At 34.8% G+C, this 17,603-nt stretch overlaps 1 protein-coding gene across 9 annotated transcripts in view; it reads right to left on the bottom strand.

Moving 5' to 3' along the window:
* CDC42BPA (CDC42 binding protein kinase alpha) overlaps positions 1–17,603 on the bottom strand; it is a 295,068-nt gene that overhangs the window by 172,902 nt on the left and 104,563 nt on the right. For all 9 annotated transcript variants that reach the window (XM_043484945.1, XM_043484938.1, XM_043484937.1 and 6 more), the window contains exon 4: positions 11,732–11,827. In XM_043484945.1, the coding sequence (XP_043340880.1) occupies positions 11,732–11,827 (96 nt within the window). The remainder of the gene's footprint in view (positions 1–11,731; positions 11,828–17,603) is intronic.

The following is a 17,603-nucleotide window of genomic DNA, read 5'->3' as shown; positions in this document are numbered from 1 at the left end:
CTCTTCTACAGTATAAAACCATCCTTGAGATAGAATAAAATATAAGTACTTAAGTATTCCTTGCTTTCCTATCCTGCTTGCTAAGAGTGTTCTGCCTTTGACTATTCACATTTTCCTCCTATCTTGTCCTCAGAGGTAGAGTAGGTACAGTAAAGACAGAATTCAGCAACTGGGAAAAGCAAGAAGCAGAAAACACAAAAGGAGATTTGCAAGAGAAAAGAAAATGAACTACACTCACAATAGGGTTTTAGTGTTAGACAGACAAAACGCATCCAAAAAGGCAGACAAGTAATAATCTCATGAAGGAAAAAAAGGCCCTTTTCCTCTACAACATATCCCAGTGACTGTCTCTGTCATTCTTTTATGCTTTCTCCTTTATTATTCACTATAACATTCAACTAAATCATCAGGGTTTTGTTGAGTCTACTTCCTACTAAATCTGTGAAGTCCATCTACTTCTAACCCTACCAACTATCAACTATCCTAATCCAGGCTCCAGGCCTCTCTTGATTATATCACTACTGCAAGTTTACGGCCAAAGTGAACAGCTTTCTATAATACATTTTATTCTGTAGATAATTCTCTTGGGAGTGGAAAATAGAATACAGAACAAGACAGGGACAAATTAAATCATTCACTAATTCCATATATATATATATACACACACATATACATAAAATGTCTAAGTGCTAACATTACATGTATGCAGGGGAAATACAATTAACAAGACACAGTTCTTGCCTTCGTGGTATTTGCAATCTAATGAAGAAAAAATACAAATAAATGGGCATTTTTAATGTAATATAGATCTCTGACAGAGATAGGCAGAGGGTACTGCTGTAGGAAGAGGAAAGGAAAAAAACCTAATTTTAATGTGGTTCACTTATTCATCTGAAATCTATTGATTTTTTTGTACAGGGTGTGAAGAGTATTTTCTCATATGCAAAGAGTCAATTATCTAAAACAAGTAGTTAAATACCCCATTCTTTCCTCCAACTTAATTGAAATGCCCCTTCATCACATTTTAAGATGCTAAATACACTTGGGTCTGCTCTTGGGCACTCTATTCTGCTGTAGTTGTCTATTTCTGCATCAGTATCATACTGTTCTCACTGACTAATTTAATATCCAGTAGGACAAGTATCTACTTCTTACAGGTTGACTACCTTTAAAATACTCAATATGGCAACAATGTCTTTAAACGAGTTTACGAAAATTAGAGACTGAGAGGCAACATTCAGATGACATGTTGAGGAGATGATAATCTAACATAGAGCGGTCCTACCAACTGTCAAGAAGAGGGGAAGGAATCCAGCAAAACTAGGCTGAGGCTATTAACAGGTAACTCCCTTAAGAGGAAACACAACTAGCCAATACATACATAACCAAAACCAAAGCAACAATGAGATATCTTTCATCAATGCAACTAGCAAAAAGATCACTACTGTTTTAAAGAAAGTGAGTTAAAAAACAAACACTGATTTTTTGAAAGATGAGTGACTACAACTATTTGGGAAAGTAATTTCACAGTATTTATTGAACTTTAAAAGATGCACACCCCTCGATCTAGCATTTCCACTCTTAGGAATATCAGTTCAGTTCAGTTGCTCAGTCGTGTCCGACTCTTTGCAACCCCATGGACTGCAGCACACCAGGCCTCCCTGTCCATCACCAACTCATGGAGTTTACTCAAATTCATGTCCATTGAGTTAGTGATGCCATTCAACCATGTCATGTCCCCTTCTCCTCCCACCTTCAAATATAGTCAATTAAAATAAAAGCTCCAATGTGTAAGGCATACAGGCAAGAATGCTTACTGCGCAGCACTGCTGATAACTGGAGCAAATATGAAAATATGAATAGAAATCAACAACAAAACCGGTAATTGGATCCACTGAATATATTCATTCTGTGAAATATTATACTGTTGCCCAAGAGAAAATTAAACATACATGCCCGTGAGATATTTTAAGTGACAACAGCAAGCTGCAGTGTAATATATACTTTGTAATTCCATTTTTATAAAAGGAGAGAAAATATCATACACACACATACAATTCTACAACGCATAAAAAATGAAAGAATACAAAAAAGTTAACATCAGTTACCTTAAGAGGGTGAAACTGTTAACTTTTTAATGTATAGAGATCACTGTACAGAGCTCACTGTATAGAAGGGGGAAAAAAATCTAGTCAAACTGAAGTTGACCAATGGAGTCAAGTTCTGCTAAAGGCCAAAGGTGATGGAGTCAAAGGCAAAGGACAACAGGAATAATCCTAAATATAAAGATATACCTCATCCACATTGATAGGAAGAGGTCCAAATATGGGTAAATTTCTATACAGGGGAGAAATGAAAGGAAATGCTGAGGTCAGAGCATAGAAAGTTAAAGTTCATGCTGGAGTAGCCAATGGCTTTCATTTTCTCCAGAAGTAGGAGTTATAGAATGAAAGTACAGTAATTATAATTTATATAATGTCCTATACTGGAGAAAGGGATATGACTGTTTATCCCTATTTTATGGCTATGTAATAAAAGAGAATGAAGATAAATTATTTGCCCAAACATACATTAAAGAGCGGGCAAGTCAGAACTCAGTGGGTTCTTGATCCTCTGATCAGTTTCCATCTTACTCAAATTAAAGAGACTCAGCGTTCAGTAAAAAAGCTGCCAATATCCATGACATAAAGAGCATGTACTAAGCACTAGGATAACAAAAAAAGAAATTAAGGATACAGGCCGAGTCTTCAGAAATCTTGTATCCCTCCAAAATAAACAGGTCTCTAGATGTGAATATACACATCAGGAAATTTCCAATTCTGAATTTCTAAAAAATCCTTAATTAAAAGTTTTGCTTTTTAAGGAACAACATTCCAAGGAAAGAATGCTAAGGTATGTGAAAACATACAATAAAAGAATGCTATGAAGGCATACAATAAACCATGTGAAAACATACAACAAATAAACAGTGCAAAGGAAAAAACATTTCACAGAACAGATATGCTTTAGAAGTCTTCTTAGGGAGAACACCAAACTCCTCTAGTCATCTTGTTGTAACATGAAGAGATTAATAGTCAGTCCTTAGAGCCCCACTTTTATTTATCCCTTCTAGCTTTTTGTTTTTTCACTCTTTACAAAAATACCTTTCTAACTATTCCTATCTTCAGCACAAACTGGATTCCTGTAAGAATTTGAAGTTCATATGACTACATACAATTCAATAAATATCTTTCACCCGCTAATCAGTTTACAAATGCTAATTCAAAAAGTAAAATTTTTGCTTTAAATATCTTCCTGTTTTTTTCTCAAACAAAAAAAAATAACTAAATAGGAAAGAGTGGATAAAAAAATATGAAGAAGAAATTTTGTTGCTTTGTAATATTCTAAATGATGTCTAAGTGATTAAGTTTATGTGTCCATATACATGCAACCAAGTAGGCTTGTCTTTAGTGAGTTTTCTAGGAAAAAAATGTTCTAATCACATCTTAATATCATTCATTAAATTATTCAACTTCTTCCTAGTAAATAAAATGCACATATGCTATGATTATGTTTTATAAACCAAATATAGTGAATCTGAACTTATTACAAATGAAAGTCAAGTTACTGAATATTTATCACAGCTTTCTTTAACTGTATAGCTCTGAAAATTTTATTACTTGTTTGACTGGTTTAGGGCTACTAGGGTTAAAAGTTATTCTGGAAAATAACTATGTATAATAAAATTTCCTTTTGGGTATCTACAGTTAGGCTTGTCAATATTTTTAAACAATTTTATTTTCTTATATTTTATAAATATTCAAAAGAAAATCTTTGATGATAACTAAGATAATTTAGGACTTCTGACTCATACCATGAAGGTTTCCATAAGGAAAAGTTGACAGTTTACAGGAGATCTGAGTTCTACAGCATTTCAGTCCTCCTCAGTTACTGTGAAACTTTAATATAAGTAATGACTGGCATATACACATAATTTTTTAAAAATGTCTCTGAAAAAGAAATATTAATCCTGGTGTCAAATACAAAAAGCACAGATAAGACTCAATAACTCAAAGGAGAGAGAACCTCTGAATTAGGCAAAATTTTGCTATGTAAAATTTGGTATTTGGACACTATTTCCATTGTATATATTTCTGTATTTATAGCAAATGTAGATTTTAAGCAAACCATAAATATACAGTGTTATATCTATCCACAGTAGAATACATTGTCATAGTGGTCTATAGTCCTTAAAATTTTTGCAAAGCTATGATAAACTGTTATAATTTTGCTAAGCAAATACTTGGCACATGTTTGACTTACTCTTAAATTTGCTGATCTATGCAGATTACATTTGAAATGATACATTCATCCCTAAAATTTCATGTAAGTATGGTAAATTCAAGTCAAATATTTCAATCAATTTAACAACTGAGCAACTAAAATGTGCAAAGCTCTATGTCATGACTTTTAGGCAATCCTGACTATAACCCACAATAAAAAATATGGTTTATATGAATATTCAGTAATGATTATAAAAGAAATAAATGTTATGAAATAATATTTATTCTTATTACTTGAACTCTGTCGTTTGATATTCTATTTAATTTTTTAAGTGCTGGTTGTAAGCTACTAAATTGATTTTATAACTCACTAACGGGTCACAACTGGAAGTTTGAAAAACACTGCAGTACTCTGGAAGCATGTATGGAATATAAGTACAAGTAATGACCCTGCTTGAACATCTTGATCTCTCCTGATAATCAGACAAACCCCCCAACTATTAAGTTTCAATAATCTCTAATTATATTTTAGCTAAAGATAGCAGGGTTCATGTCATTTATTCAAAAATTTTTAAAGTTGTACCAAAAAAATCAAAGACACACACACACAGAGGTTAATCATATAATAGCAGTACTAAAAATGTAAAGGTAAAATGAAATAGGAAAGATTAATTCAAATTGTGAATTCTGAATTACTTTAAGACAGAGAATTTGAGCACAGTTTTAAAGTACTGGCTAGACTTCAACAGGACTAGTGGCAGGAAGAGGAAGAGGAGTGACATAGCATGAAAGGTATTATGGAAAATAAAAATGAAGAAAAGTATAGAAGAGTACAGAGTATGTTCAAGAATGGAGGGTATTCCACTGAGGCTGAAACAAAGAATTTGGGTGGGCACAGTATTTCCAGTCATCTCTTTTTTATTTAGCACCTTGGACTGCAAGGAGATCAAAATCAGTCAATCCTAAAGGAAATCAGTCCTGAATATTCATTGGAAGGACTGACGCTGAAGCTAAAGCTCTGATATTCTGGCCACCGGATGCAAAGGGCCAACTCATTAGAAAAGACCCTGATGCTGGGAAAGATTGAAGGAAGGAGTAGAAGGGGACAGCAGAGGATAATGGTCGGATGGCATCACCGACTGAATGGACGTGAGTTTGAGCAAGCTCCAGGAGACGGTGAAAGACAGGGAAGCCTGGTGTGCTGCAGTCCACAGTGTCGCAAAGAGTCGGACATGAATGAACAATAACAACAATACTAAACGCTGCTAATGGTTTCCTCTACCAACTCTCCCTGCTTTAGCTTTCATGGTGCAGTATTTTGATTCTCTTTCTTGCTCGGATCATGTCCACAAATTTTCTACTTCAAGTGTGTCCTCTCTCTCTGTCTTCTCCAGGCACACCTGTTTTCTCATTTCACAAGCACTACTTATTGATTCTCATTCGCTCCTTGTATTCACTGTTATCTGCAAAAGATGTTGGCCAAGTTTTCCTGTAAAGGACTGTACAGTAAATAGGGTTTAGACTTGGCAGGCAAGAGGCAAAATAAAAATAACGTATAGGTACATATACAATAACAGAAAAAATTTCCACATATTTCATTAGCAAAATTCAAAATATAATGATAATTAGTACAGTTTTGATAATACAGACTACTAATGAGAGAATGTAATACTTTTGTAAGGAGAGGGGAATATAAAAGCTTGCTTAACTGGGGCTCAAAGTTAGTGATCCCTATAACAAAAGAAAGTTGAATCGAAAGTCGCTCAGTCATGTTCATCTCTTTGTGAACCCGTGGACTATACAGTCCATGGAATTCTCCAGGCCAGAATACAGAAGTGGGTAGCTGTTCCCTTCTCCGGGTTTTCCTGACACAGGAATTGAACCGGGGTCTCCTGAAGTGCAGGCAGATTCTTCACCAGGTGAACTAACAGGGAAACCTCAAGTCATCAAAAATCTACTGCAAATGTATATCTGTAAATGCTGATCTGGAATGAGATTCTACACATCCCATCTGTGAAACTATCTATTCACAAGAAAAGGTACTGTCAGTTCACAAGTATATAATTTTGATTGAGCATATTCCTCAGCTGTAAGGCATTTATAGAATGCTATAAAATTTTTCTCCTGATACTTGGGTTTAAGCATGTCATTACTGCAGATTAACCATGTCTAAGTGAAAGTTAGATGGAAGTTCTTCACTGCCCAGTTAAACGGATTTTGAACTATGAACATTTCCTTCACACTTGCATCAGGTGCCAAGAACTGATGTTAGAACTGTAGTTTGACCTCAAAAGATCTATCTGCTGCAAATCTATACAGAAATGGAGATCTCTCTCCTTTTCACTTTTAACAATATGGGAAGTAGATACAGCAGCTTGACATTTCTTGTAATTCAAACATTAGCTGTCAAAATGACCACCACAGCATAGCTTTTCATGGAAGTGTTGTTTATTTTGAAAACATATCAAGTCTACAGGAAAAGCTAATTTCCAAGCCTATTCAATACTTTACAATAATGGTTGAAGGTGGGGTTTTAGGCTCAGAAATATTCAGCAAGCTCTTTGTTCAAAATAGTGTAATTAAATGTTACCACTGCAAAATCAGTGAATGGGTGTATGGCATAGCAAGAATGTTTGGCTTTTGATTTGACCAAAAAAAAAAAAAAAATCCATGGAAATGACAATAGTTGTTTCCAAAAAAGTGAATGAAGCACAACTTTGATACTACTGGTTCAATACATGATAGATTCAAATACTTGCAGCAAGCTGCCTGCTGATTAACACGAAAATGAACATCCACAGGCTTTAAGCACCTAATATTTTCAAATAATTTGTAAATCTGTCCAAATAAGCCTTTTCCTCTTTTACCACACTCAATTGTAACACATTTTAGCAGATTCCAATTCAGGTTGTATCAAAACAATATTTTCTCAACTTCTTTGAAAATACTAGGTTGGTGCAAAAGTAACTGCAGTTTTTGCGTTGTTGAAGTTTGACTTTGATACCGGAATATATTCTTAAATAAATGTGGTTATGTTATGTATCATTTTAATGCACATTTCTCGCTTTATGGTTTTTTTTTTGCTACTGACTTATTACTTGCTGTTTATTTTATATTTATTTTAGACTAGGAAAATGATGTTAGACAAAAAGTAAATTCAAGCAATTTTCTTGAGTTCAAAATGGCTCATAAAGCAGCAGAGACAACTCACAACATCAACAATGCATTTGGTCCAGGAACTGCTAAAGAATGTACAGTGGTGGTTCAAGAAGTTTTGCAAAGGAGACAAAAGCCTTGAAGATGAAGAGCACAGTGGCCATACATTGAAAGTTTACAACGACCAACTGAGAGCCATTACAGAAGCTGATCCTCTTACAATCACACGAGAAGTTGTCCAAAAATTCAATATTGGCATTCAATGTTCAATGCCATTCTACAGTCATTTGGCATTTGAAGCAAATTGGAAAGGTGAAAAGGCTCAGTATATGGGTGCCTTATGAGCTGACCAGAAAATCAAGAAAATCATTGCTTTGAAGTATTATCATCTTTTGTTTTACGCAACAACAGTGAACCATTTCTCAATTGAATTGTGATGTGTGACCAAAAGTGGATTTTATACGACAACTGGTGACGACCAGCTCAATGGCTGGACCAAGAAGCTCCTCTAAAGCACTTCCCAAAGCCAAACTTGCACGAAATAAAAGGTCATGATTACTGTTTGGTGGTCTGTTGCGAGTCTGATCTACTACACCTTTCTGAATCCCGGCAAAATTGTTACATCTGAGAAGGAGGCTCAGCAATCGATGAGATGCATCGAAAACTGCAATGCCTGAGGCTAGCACCAGTCAACAGAAAGAACCCAATTCTCCATGATAATGCCCAGTTGTACAACCAATGCTTCCAAAGTTGAAGGAATTAGGCTACGAAGTTTTGCCTCATATGCCATATTCACCTGCCCTCTCGCCAACCGACTACCACTTCTTCAAGTATCTAGACAACTTACTGCAGGGAAAATACTTTCACAACCAGCAGGATGCAGAAGATACTTTCCAAGAGTTCATCAAATCTCAAAGCGTGGATTTTTACACTACAGGAATAAACTTATTTCTCATTGGCAAAAATGTGTTGATTATAATGGTTCCTATTTTGATCAATAAAGATATATTTGAGCCTAGTTATAATGATTTAAAATTCATGGTCCAAAACTGCAATTATGTTTGCGCCAACCTAATAATATGACAATAATGATTCCACAACAACTATTCAGAGAGGCTAATTCCTCAGATACTTCAAACTCAAACACTGATTCCGCAAATAACAAGGATTGAGCAGAATCAGCAACATCTTTCAACTCAAGAGTCAAAGAAAACCTCTCAGTGTGATAGGAAATGATTATCTCCCTGGTTTTATAATCCAACACTGATGCTCCTTCCAATGTCCTCAATTCTTTGAATAACTGTTCTCCTTAAGTCTTACACAAGTTTATTTTCTGTGGACACATTTCTTTGGCTGCTGCAGTCATATATGATTTAATTAACTCAATCTTAGTCAATGGCTTTCCTTGCTTGGTTAATAAATGAGACACTCAGGTACTATAGTTGCAGCCTCACTCATTTTTTATTTTGTGAAGAGGTTCTGCTGTGGTAAGATATTGGGTTACCTTTCCTAACTTTTCTGACTGCTGCTTTCCTGTGAGTTAGGAATGTTGTGATGAGTGCTCAGTTTAGCGGTGTAGACGTTTACTGTATTCTATTAGCACAAATGAAGCACAGTGGTGTAATAAACACCACGCTGTAATTTAATTCATTAATAAAATAATCCACAATCTACTGTGCCTTAAGAGCATGATATTTGAAAAATCTACCTTTCTTATTTTGACATGAAGCGTATGTGCTATTAATTTAAATACAAAATGCCATGGTATAGCGATATATATATATACATATATACACACACACACACACACACACATATATACAGCACTTGAAATGTCACTGCAATTTATAGTCTGTTGAGCACAGCAGTGCAAAGCAATGAGTAATACATACAGTGTTACCCTCTGTCACAGGGCCAGTCTCCATCACAACTAATCAACTTTGCGACTGAGGCACAAAAGCAGCCATAGGTAGTATGCAAATCAATGGCATGGCTATGTCAATAAAACTACAGACAGTGAAATCTGAACTTTAAAAGATTCACAAGTCACAAAATATTCTTCTTTTGACTTCTTTTCAACTATTTAAAACTGCAAAAATAATTCTTAGCTTGCAGGCTGTGTGAAAATAGGTGGTGGTCCAGATTTAAACCACAGGTCAGAGTTTACCAAAATCTGGTCTATAAGATAATAACTCCAAAATAAATGGTGCTATTTACCCTTAGAAACACCAGACTAATATCTATAACCCATTAAATAGATCACACTATAATTCAAACCCAACATACACCAAATTAAACTAATCATTTTCCCATCTACTCTAAATTTTCTCTTCCTTGCTATATTCCCCAACTCCAGAATCAACTATCAAGTACTGAACCCCATAAGTCAGACACCAGAAAACTGGGAATCATTTTGATTCTTCTCTCCACCACTGATATTCACTGTAACACAATTTCTGATTATTTTACTTCCTACATAGTACCTGAATCCATCCCCTCCCTCTATCAGCTTTATTCAAATCCTCATTACTTGTCACCCGAATATTGTCTCCTAACTAGTCTCTCTAGTCTAGCCCTCTAAAATCCATCCTTCACACTGCTGCTAAGATGTTCTGTGTAAAATACAAAACTGATTATCACACTGTCCTTAAAATCCTCCTTGAAATTAGAATAAAATTTGAACTCTTCTGCATGGCCTACACTCAGGAAGCCTCATTTTATATATCTCTCCCCTCCTTATCATAGTCCTATTAGCCTTTCTCTCATTCCTCTGACAACCCCATCCTTTCCTGCCACAAACCCTTCTACAGTCCTAAAACAGCAGTTTTGCTCTGAGAAAGAACCCTGAAAAAGCATGAGGAAAGCTAAGATATCAATCTGGGCAGTTGCATTTCTATATGCTTCACTGTCTAGGCTTTCAGATATGAAAGTGAAAGTCAAAGTCACTCTGTGTCTTTGTGACCCCATGGACTATACAGTCCATGGAATTCTCCAGGCCAGAATACAGGAATGGGTAGCTGTTCCCTTCTCCAGGGATCTTCCCAACCCAGGAATTGAACCCAGGTCTCCTGCATTGCAGGCGGATTCTTTACCAAATAAGCTGGCTTTCAGATATAATGTCATTTTAAAAATCACACACACGAGTTCTATGATTTAAAAAAATTTTGCTTTTGACACTCATGGCTGTTAAAGTCTAATTTACATACCATAATGTATAAAGAGCTATACAGTGTGACTCATGTATCTCTCCTCCCTCATCGCCAAAGCCTCTTTCTCTATCCTCCATCAATAGGAACATAACAGGTGGCTTCAGATCTCCATGTTCACCAACCCCTCTGTCTCTCCTCCCTTCTTGGTTTAGCCAACTCACACTTGTCTTAGAAGAGCCCTTATTGACTTTATATCTTTGAATACATGTTATATTTTTCTTTACAGGAAACAATGTGAAAATATTATTTAATTGACTATGAATTGCTTATCTGGTTTCCCTCACAAGAGTTTAAGAATAAGATCTTTGTCTGTCTTATTTACTACCAAATTGCTAGAATCTAAAGAATAGTGCCAAGCACACAGGACATGTCCAATAAATGCTTATCAAATGAAAAATGTCTTATTAATTTTTATATCCCAGTACATAGTGTAGTGGCTGGCAGAAAGCAGTCACTAAGCATATGTATGCTAAAAAATAAATCTTGAAATAAAAATTGGGGTCAGAAAATGAAGATTCCTAAGTAATAGCTCAGGAATCTTATGTTCAACTGTGGTAGAGTCTGCCTTATTTTCCTATTCACTTGTTCATCTCTTCAATCTTCATTTGACAGTGTTTCTAATAGTTTGATTTTCCTCCAAGCTCTCCCCCAACTTCTTTTGTCTAGTGGTCCATGATGTTAATATAAAATTAAACAAAGCCTACATTTTAAATATGGCTCTACTTAAAGAAGCACATGACAACTTTGAAAAATATGCAAAATTCTAAATGGTAATAGAATACTATTACATTTACAATACAAATAAAATACATTGACAGAATCATGGGGAAAAAATCCTGACCACCTTTTACAGAATTTACATCTGTTTGTATTTGACTTACTTACTAAAAAACATTAAAAATTCCAACTGAAAGGTATTGAATTACCCAGGGAAACAAATCACATATCAAACTTATATGCTCTGAAATAAAGTGGTTTTCTAAGTAACATTTACATTTAAACAATGCTTAAGAGAAAAATAATGCTAAATTTTGCCAATAAATAGGTAATATATAGAAACATATAAAAATGATTCTTAATAAAACATACAAAAATGATTCTTACTAAGTTATTGTCATCCTGGAAAGCATAATGCAAAGTTGTAATCCATTTATTGTCTCCATTCACTAACACATCCCTTTCTTCACGAAAACATGCTGTCTGAAAAGGAAAAAAAATTTAGATAAAGAATACTTTATGTAAAACTAGGAAATATATTATGCAAACAATTATTCAAATATTTATTATACTTTCTGTTATGAAAAAGGAATACATCCAACATTATATGACTTCCAATAAATCAAGTTTCAAAGAACCCTCAAAAACTGAATAACTGAATAGTAAACTTAAAAGTACCTTATATTTAAAATTAGTTATAGTTCAAAAAATCAGAAAAGTACACAGAATTATTTAACAACCATGGTTCAATCTACCATTTAGATAACATAAATGTCGACAATGTCACATTTACTCCTAACCTACTTGCTTTTAAGAAAATAGAAGTTGTAGCCTTCCTATTTCTAGAGAATTATCAGTTCTTCCTCTAAGAAAAATGAATAATCTGAAGTTAGTATATATTCCTCCCATCACATGCTTTATTACACATGTATGTGTCCAAAAACAATAGAAAAGCTGTGTTTTGAAAATTCCTGTAAATAGTGTAACTATATCTATCCCTTTGCAACATGATTACTTTTTAATCAATAATGGCTATTTAATTTTTAATTGCTATAGTATTTCATTCTATGATCATAGCAGAATTGCCTCATGTAACCCTCCCAATCATGAAAACATAGGTTATTCCCAAATTTGCATCATTTCAACATTGCAATAAATATATTTGTACAAATATACAAGAGTTTCTCTAGGGTATACACTTGGAAGCAGAAATGCTAGACTTAAGCATTTTCAACCTTATCAGATACAACCTAGTTTCTTTCCTAAGTGCTATACCAATTTCTACCTTCACCCCAGGGTATGAAATCACCTGTTTTCCACAACATCCTGAACTGCACTTGGCACTGTTAGACTTTTAAGCATGTTTCAATAAGATGTGTATGAAATAATATCTCATCATTCTTTTAATTAGCATATTCTTAATTACAGGTGATAAATAATTTTACATATGCTTATTAGATATCTGCGTTTTCTTTGAAAAACTCCCTTTGCCCATTTTCTCTAAAGGATTATCTTTTTCTGATTTAAAAAAGTTTTAATTATTCTCAGGATATACTTCTATTATTATAAAGATACAGCCTGGAGAATCTTAGAAATATGTTACTAAAAATAAAAAATAACTTTGTATGATACAATTCTACAATATATTTTTTAAGTTTTAATTAAAAAACCACTACGCCAGAAAGTTTCAAAAAGAACTGAAAGGTAAAGTAGAAACTGAAACTCTCTCATAGATTCATTGTCCCCTTGTTACATACAATGATTAACACCAATAACTCAGTTGAATTTCTTTTCAGAAAATTTCTTTGTACATACACACATACAGACACATGCACATAGATACACACACCCTATATTCATGTGGTATCCCATCTCCCCTAACTTTTCTTTCTTTACACAAATGAGATCACAGTGCTCTATAAGTCATTTTTTCAAGTAACAACATATCTGAACAGCCTTCCATACCTGTACATAGAAACCTACCTAATTTTTCTCAATGGCTGTACCATATTTCATACACATTTAAAAATTATCATGCAGTATCCTACACATAGTAGGTACCTAGTAATTTATTTCCCACAAGATAAATTCAATAGTCATGATATACAAAACAACTCACATTATCTAACCTAAGTAAGTGCCCTAATTTTTTTCATGTATTTCCATAAATTTTATTTGATGCAACAGAATTTCTTTTTTTAATGAATTAATTTATTTTAATTGGAGGCTAATTACTTTGTGGTGTTTTTTGCCATACAGCAACCTGAATCAGCCACAGGTGAACATGTGCCCCCCCCATCCTGAACCCCCCTCCCACCCCACTCCCCAACCCACCCCTCTGGGTTCTCCCAGAGCACCGACTTTGAGTGCCCCGCTTCATGCATCGAACTTGCACTGGTCATCTATTTTACATATGGTAATGTACATGTTTCAGTGCTATTCTCTCAAATCATCCCACCCTCGCCTTCTCCCAGAGTCCAAAAATCTTTTTTTTTTTTTGATAGATTGTATTTTTATTTTTGCTCTTTTTTTTCCATTTATTTTTATTAGTTGGAGGCTAATTACTTTACAATATTGTAGTGGTTTTTGCCATACATTGACATGAATCAGCCATGGATTTACATGTGTTCCCCATCCCGATCCCCCCTCCCACCTCCCTCCCCATCCCATCCCTCTGGGTCTTCCTAGTGCACCAGCCCAGAGCACTTGTCTCATGCATCCAACCTGGGCTGGTGGTCTGTTTCACCCTTGATAGTATACTTGTTTCATTGCTATTCTCTCAGAACATCCCACCCTCGCCTTCTCCCACAGAGTCCAAAAGTCTGCTCTTTACATCTGTGTCTCTTTTGCTGTCTGATGCAATAGAATTTCTAAAGCCACTCATTAAACACCATCACCAAGGAAAATCTTAAAAACAAATAAAACTTAAACCAAATGAATGGGCAATTTACTTATAAATTCATTATTAAAATCTACCATAATTATGCTTCTGTTCACTTTAGGGGGGAAATAGTATCATTGACATACTCACCACTAAATTCTGTCTTAGATTTTAACTGACCTGAGGTTATGGTTTGCTGCTATCATTTTAAAGAAGTAGTGAAGTTTATCAAGTCTAGGAGACTCCTTACTCCTGACTTTATCTTCCCACAACAGCTGAAATTTTAAAGATATTTCCAGCTAAAATATGAAAATGTGACTTACTGGTAGCTCTAAATAAAACTTCAAAGACTACCTGTCAACAGAATTAACTTTAGTAGATTCTGATCTGTTCTAAACTATGCAGTGAAAAAACAAAATTTTTAAAACATAAAATGTAAACCATAATATAAAACTTTAAACACATACAAATAAAGTAATCCTCTGCTCTCAATGTACCCATCACCAATTTCAACAGTTACTTTATTTTTCAATCTTATTTCATCAACTCTCATGCACTTAGGCTTCCCCAGTGGCTCATCAGGTAAAGAATTCACCTAACACGCAGGAAATGCAGGTTAGATTCCTGGGTCAGAAAGATCCCCTGGAGGAGGAAGTGGCAACCCACTCTAGTATTCTTGCCTGGAAAATCCCATGGATGGGACAGTTCAGTAGGCTACCATCTATGGGGTTGCAAAGAGTCAGACACGACTGAGCGACTTCACCTTCACTATTCAGTAGAGTAAAATCAACTATTAAGGATAAATAAGAAACATTTATAAGATGAAAGTCTGGCATTCCTACTCCATTGTTTTCCTCACAAGTGAAATTAGTTAAGAAGAAATAAAAGGTATATAAAGATTACTAAGGAGAGCAAAGCTGAACTCCAATACTTTGGCCACCTGATGCAAAATGCTGACTCATTTGAAAAGACCCTGATTCTGGGAAAGATTGAGGGCAGGAGGAGAAGGGGACGACAGAGGATGAGATGGTTGGATGACATCACCAACTCAATGGACATGAGTCTGGGTAAACTCCAGGAGTTGGCGATGGACAGGGAGGCCTGGCATGCTGCGGTTCATGGGGTCACAAAGAGTTGGACACGACTGAAAGACTGAACTGAACTGAAGAAGAGGGAAAATTATTTTTATTAGCAGACAACATGGATGCATAGAAAGAAATCACAAAAGAAAACAGATAAATTAACAGAATTTAAAAGTCAACATACATAAATTATATTCCTATATAATTGCAACAATTATAAAATATCTTTTTAAATAATATCATTTTCAAAAGATAAAAATAAATAAATAATGCCATTTCCAAAAGCAAATTAAAAACACCAACTATCTCAGAGTAAACTTAGTAAAAGATATGTAAGGCCTCTACAGAGAAAACTCTAAAATAATAGATTAAGTAATTACATAAATGAGAGATGGAGGGGTGTGGTGTTTAAGGACTGCAAAATTCAATTAAAATCATAAGCCAACAGTTAAAAATAATTTTTGACATTTCATGATAGCAATCAATGTTAATTAATAGTCCCAAACAGAAAAAGAATTAAATAGAGGGGACGGAGACAAGGCAAGAAGGATGTATATACATATACACATACAAATATATATTTTAGAGATAAGAAAACATTGCAACCATGAAACTAGATATACAAAAAGGGACCATATTGCAGCTTGCCAGAGCAGAGATGCCAGAGCAGAAAGAGCCACAGAAACCAGAACTGATGCTGCTGGGAGTAAGACAAACTCAACTGAGAATGATTGCTAGAGTCTGGACAACTCTGAGAGTTCAACACTGCAGGGGACCCAGTCAGGGAGAATTACACAATTTTTTAGTCTCACCTCCAGGAGCTCCATCACACAATAACAGTAAATAAAGGAGAAAAATCTCCTAGATTTTCCAGCAGGAAGAAAGGAAAGGAAACCATTTTGAAACTTGCCGCAGCACTCAGTTCTTAACAAGGCCTGCCCTTAAGGTGAAACGAATTAACCAGACCCGAATCTGTTGGAGTAGGAGCAGAGCCTAATTGACCTCCTGACGGGTAGAAAACAGAACACCTAATACCAGTCAGCTGGAGCATCCTGTCTTACCTAAAGAGGGAGGAAAAAACTTAGAAACTGTTTAAGTTTACAGTCCAGAGGCACAGGCTCACTAAAAAGGAACATGAAAAAAAAAAAGATCAAAGGGAGTGCTACTGGATACTAAAAGGGTGGTTGAAGAAATAAAACACCCAACTGAAGTATTACAGCAAAAGCCAATACAACCTCACTAGAAAAGAAATAATGAGAAATCAGCTAACTGGTCCATTAAGAGTATATCCAAATAAAACTTTCAGAAAGACAGAGCGAAAGAAACAGAAAAAAGGAAATTACCAAAGAAGTAATACGAGAATATGTCTTAGAACTGAACAGCATGTATTTCAAAACTGAAAGGGCCTACAGAGGGCCCAGCACTAACCAACCACAGAAACCCCATGATAAATACTCATATCCCATGTGTTTATATTTTCAATTCAGTAAACCCTCATAAATTCACCATCTGTTTTACTCAAAGATATCAACAAGGACATTTCTTTGAATATGTTCAAAATTTGTGTCCACTGCCAGGAAAAAAAAAAAAATGTGTGCTTCTGTGTGGAAATTTAGCCCTGTTTGGAACTAGCTCTAAATCACCTGAATGTTCACTGAGAACGGTCTTTGTCAAGGTAACTCATGACAGAAAGAACATTATACAACATGAACAGTATACAAATAAATATATATTTAGGTAAATATATATTTATCTAAGAGAAAAAAAGGATAAATAAGAAACTAAACTCTTAGTAATGATTTACTTTGAACAGAAAGACTGGTTATCTGAGGAAGAAAAAAAAGCTTTTATCTTTTTACTTCTTATTTCCTACAGTGCTTGCATTTTCTTTTTTATTACAGGTAACAGGTCAGGAAGGAGAGGCAATCCCAATCTAATGACCTGAATTCATTACTACTATTACTACTGTTGCTACTGGCATGTCAATTATAAAAATAATAAAATAGGGCTAACAACAATAACAAAAATAGTAAGACAAGAGGCATAAGCCAGTACTATCCCACTTAAACTAAGATATATTATTCCTCCACTATATGGTACAGAGACAATTGAGCCTCAGAAAGGTTTGACTCTCGAGACGGACAGCACTTCCGTAAACGATTCTGCATCTTCCAATGAAATGAGTAACACATCTTCCATGTGAGTGAAATCTTTAAGAGTTGAGTAAATTTGAAGAGAAAGTAAAATTTACAGAATTGATTGGGAGAAGTTAACTTAAGACATTGTTGACATACTA

Source organism: Cervus canadensis, chromosome 13 (genome assembly GCF_019320065.1).
Source record: "Cervus canadensis isolate Bull #8, Minnesota chromosome 13, ASM1932006v1, whole genome shotgun sequence".
NCBI classification, from domain to species: domain Eukaryota; kingdom Metazoa; phylum Chordata; class Mammalia; order Artiodactyla; family Cervidae; genus Cervus; species Cervus canadensis.
This window is presented reverse-complemented; position numbering and strand designations above follow the sequence as displayed.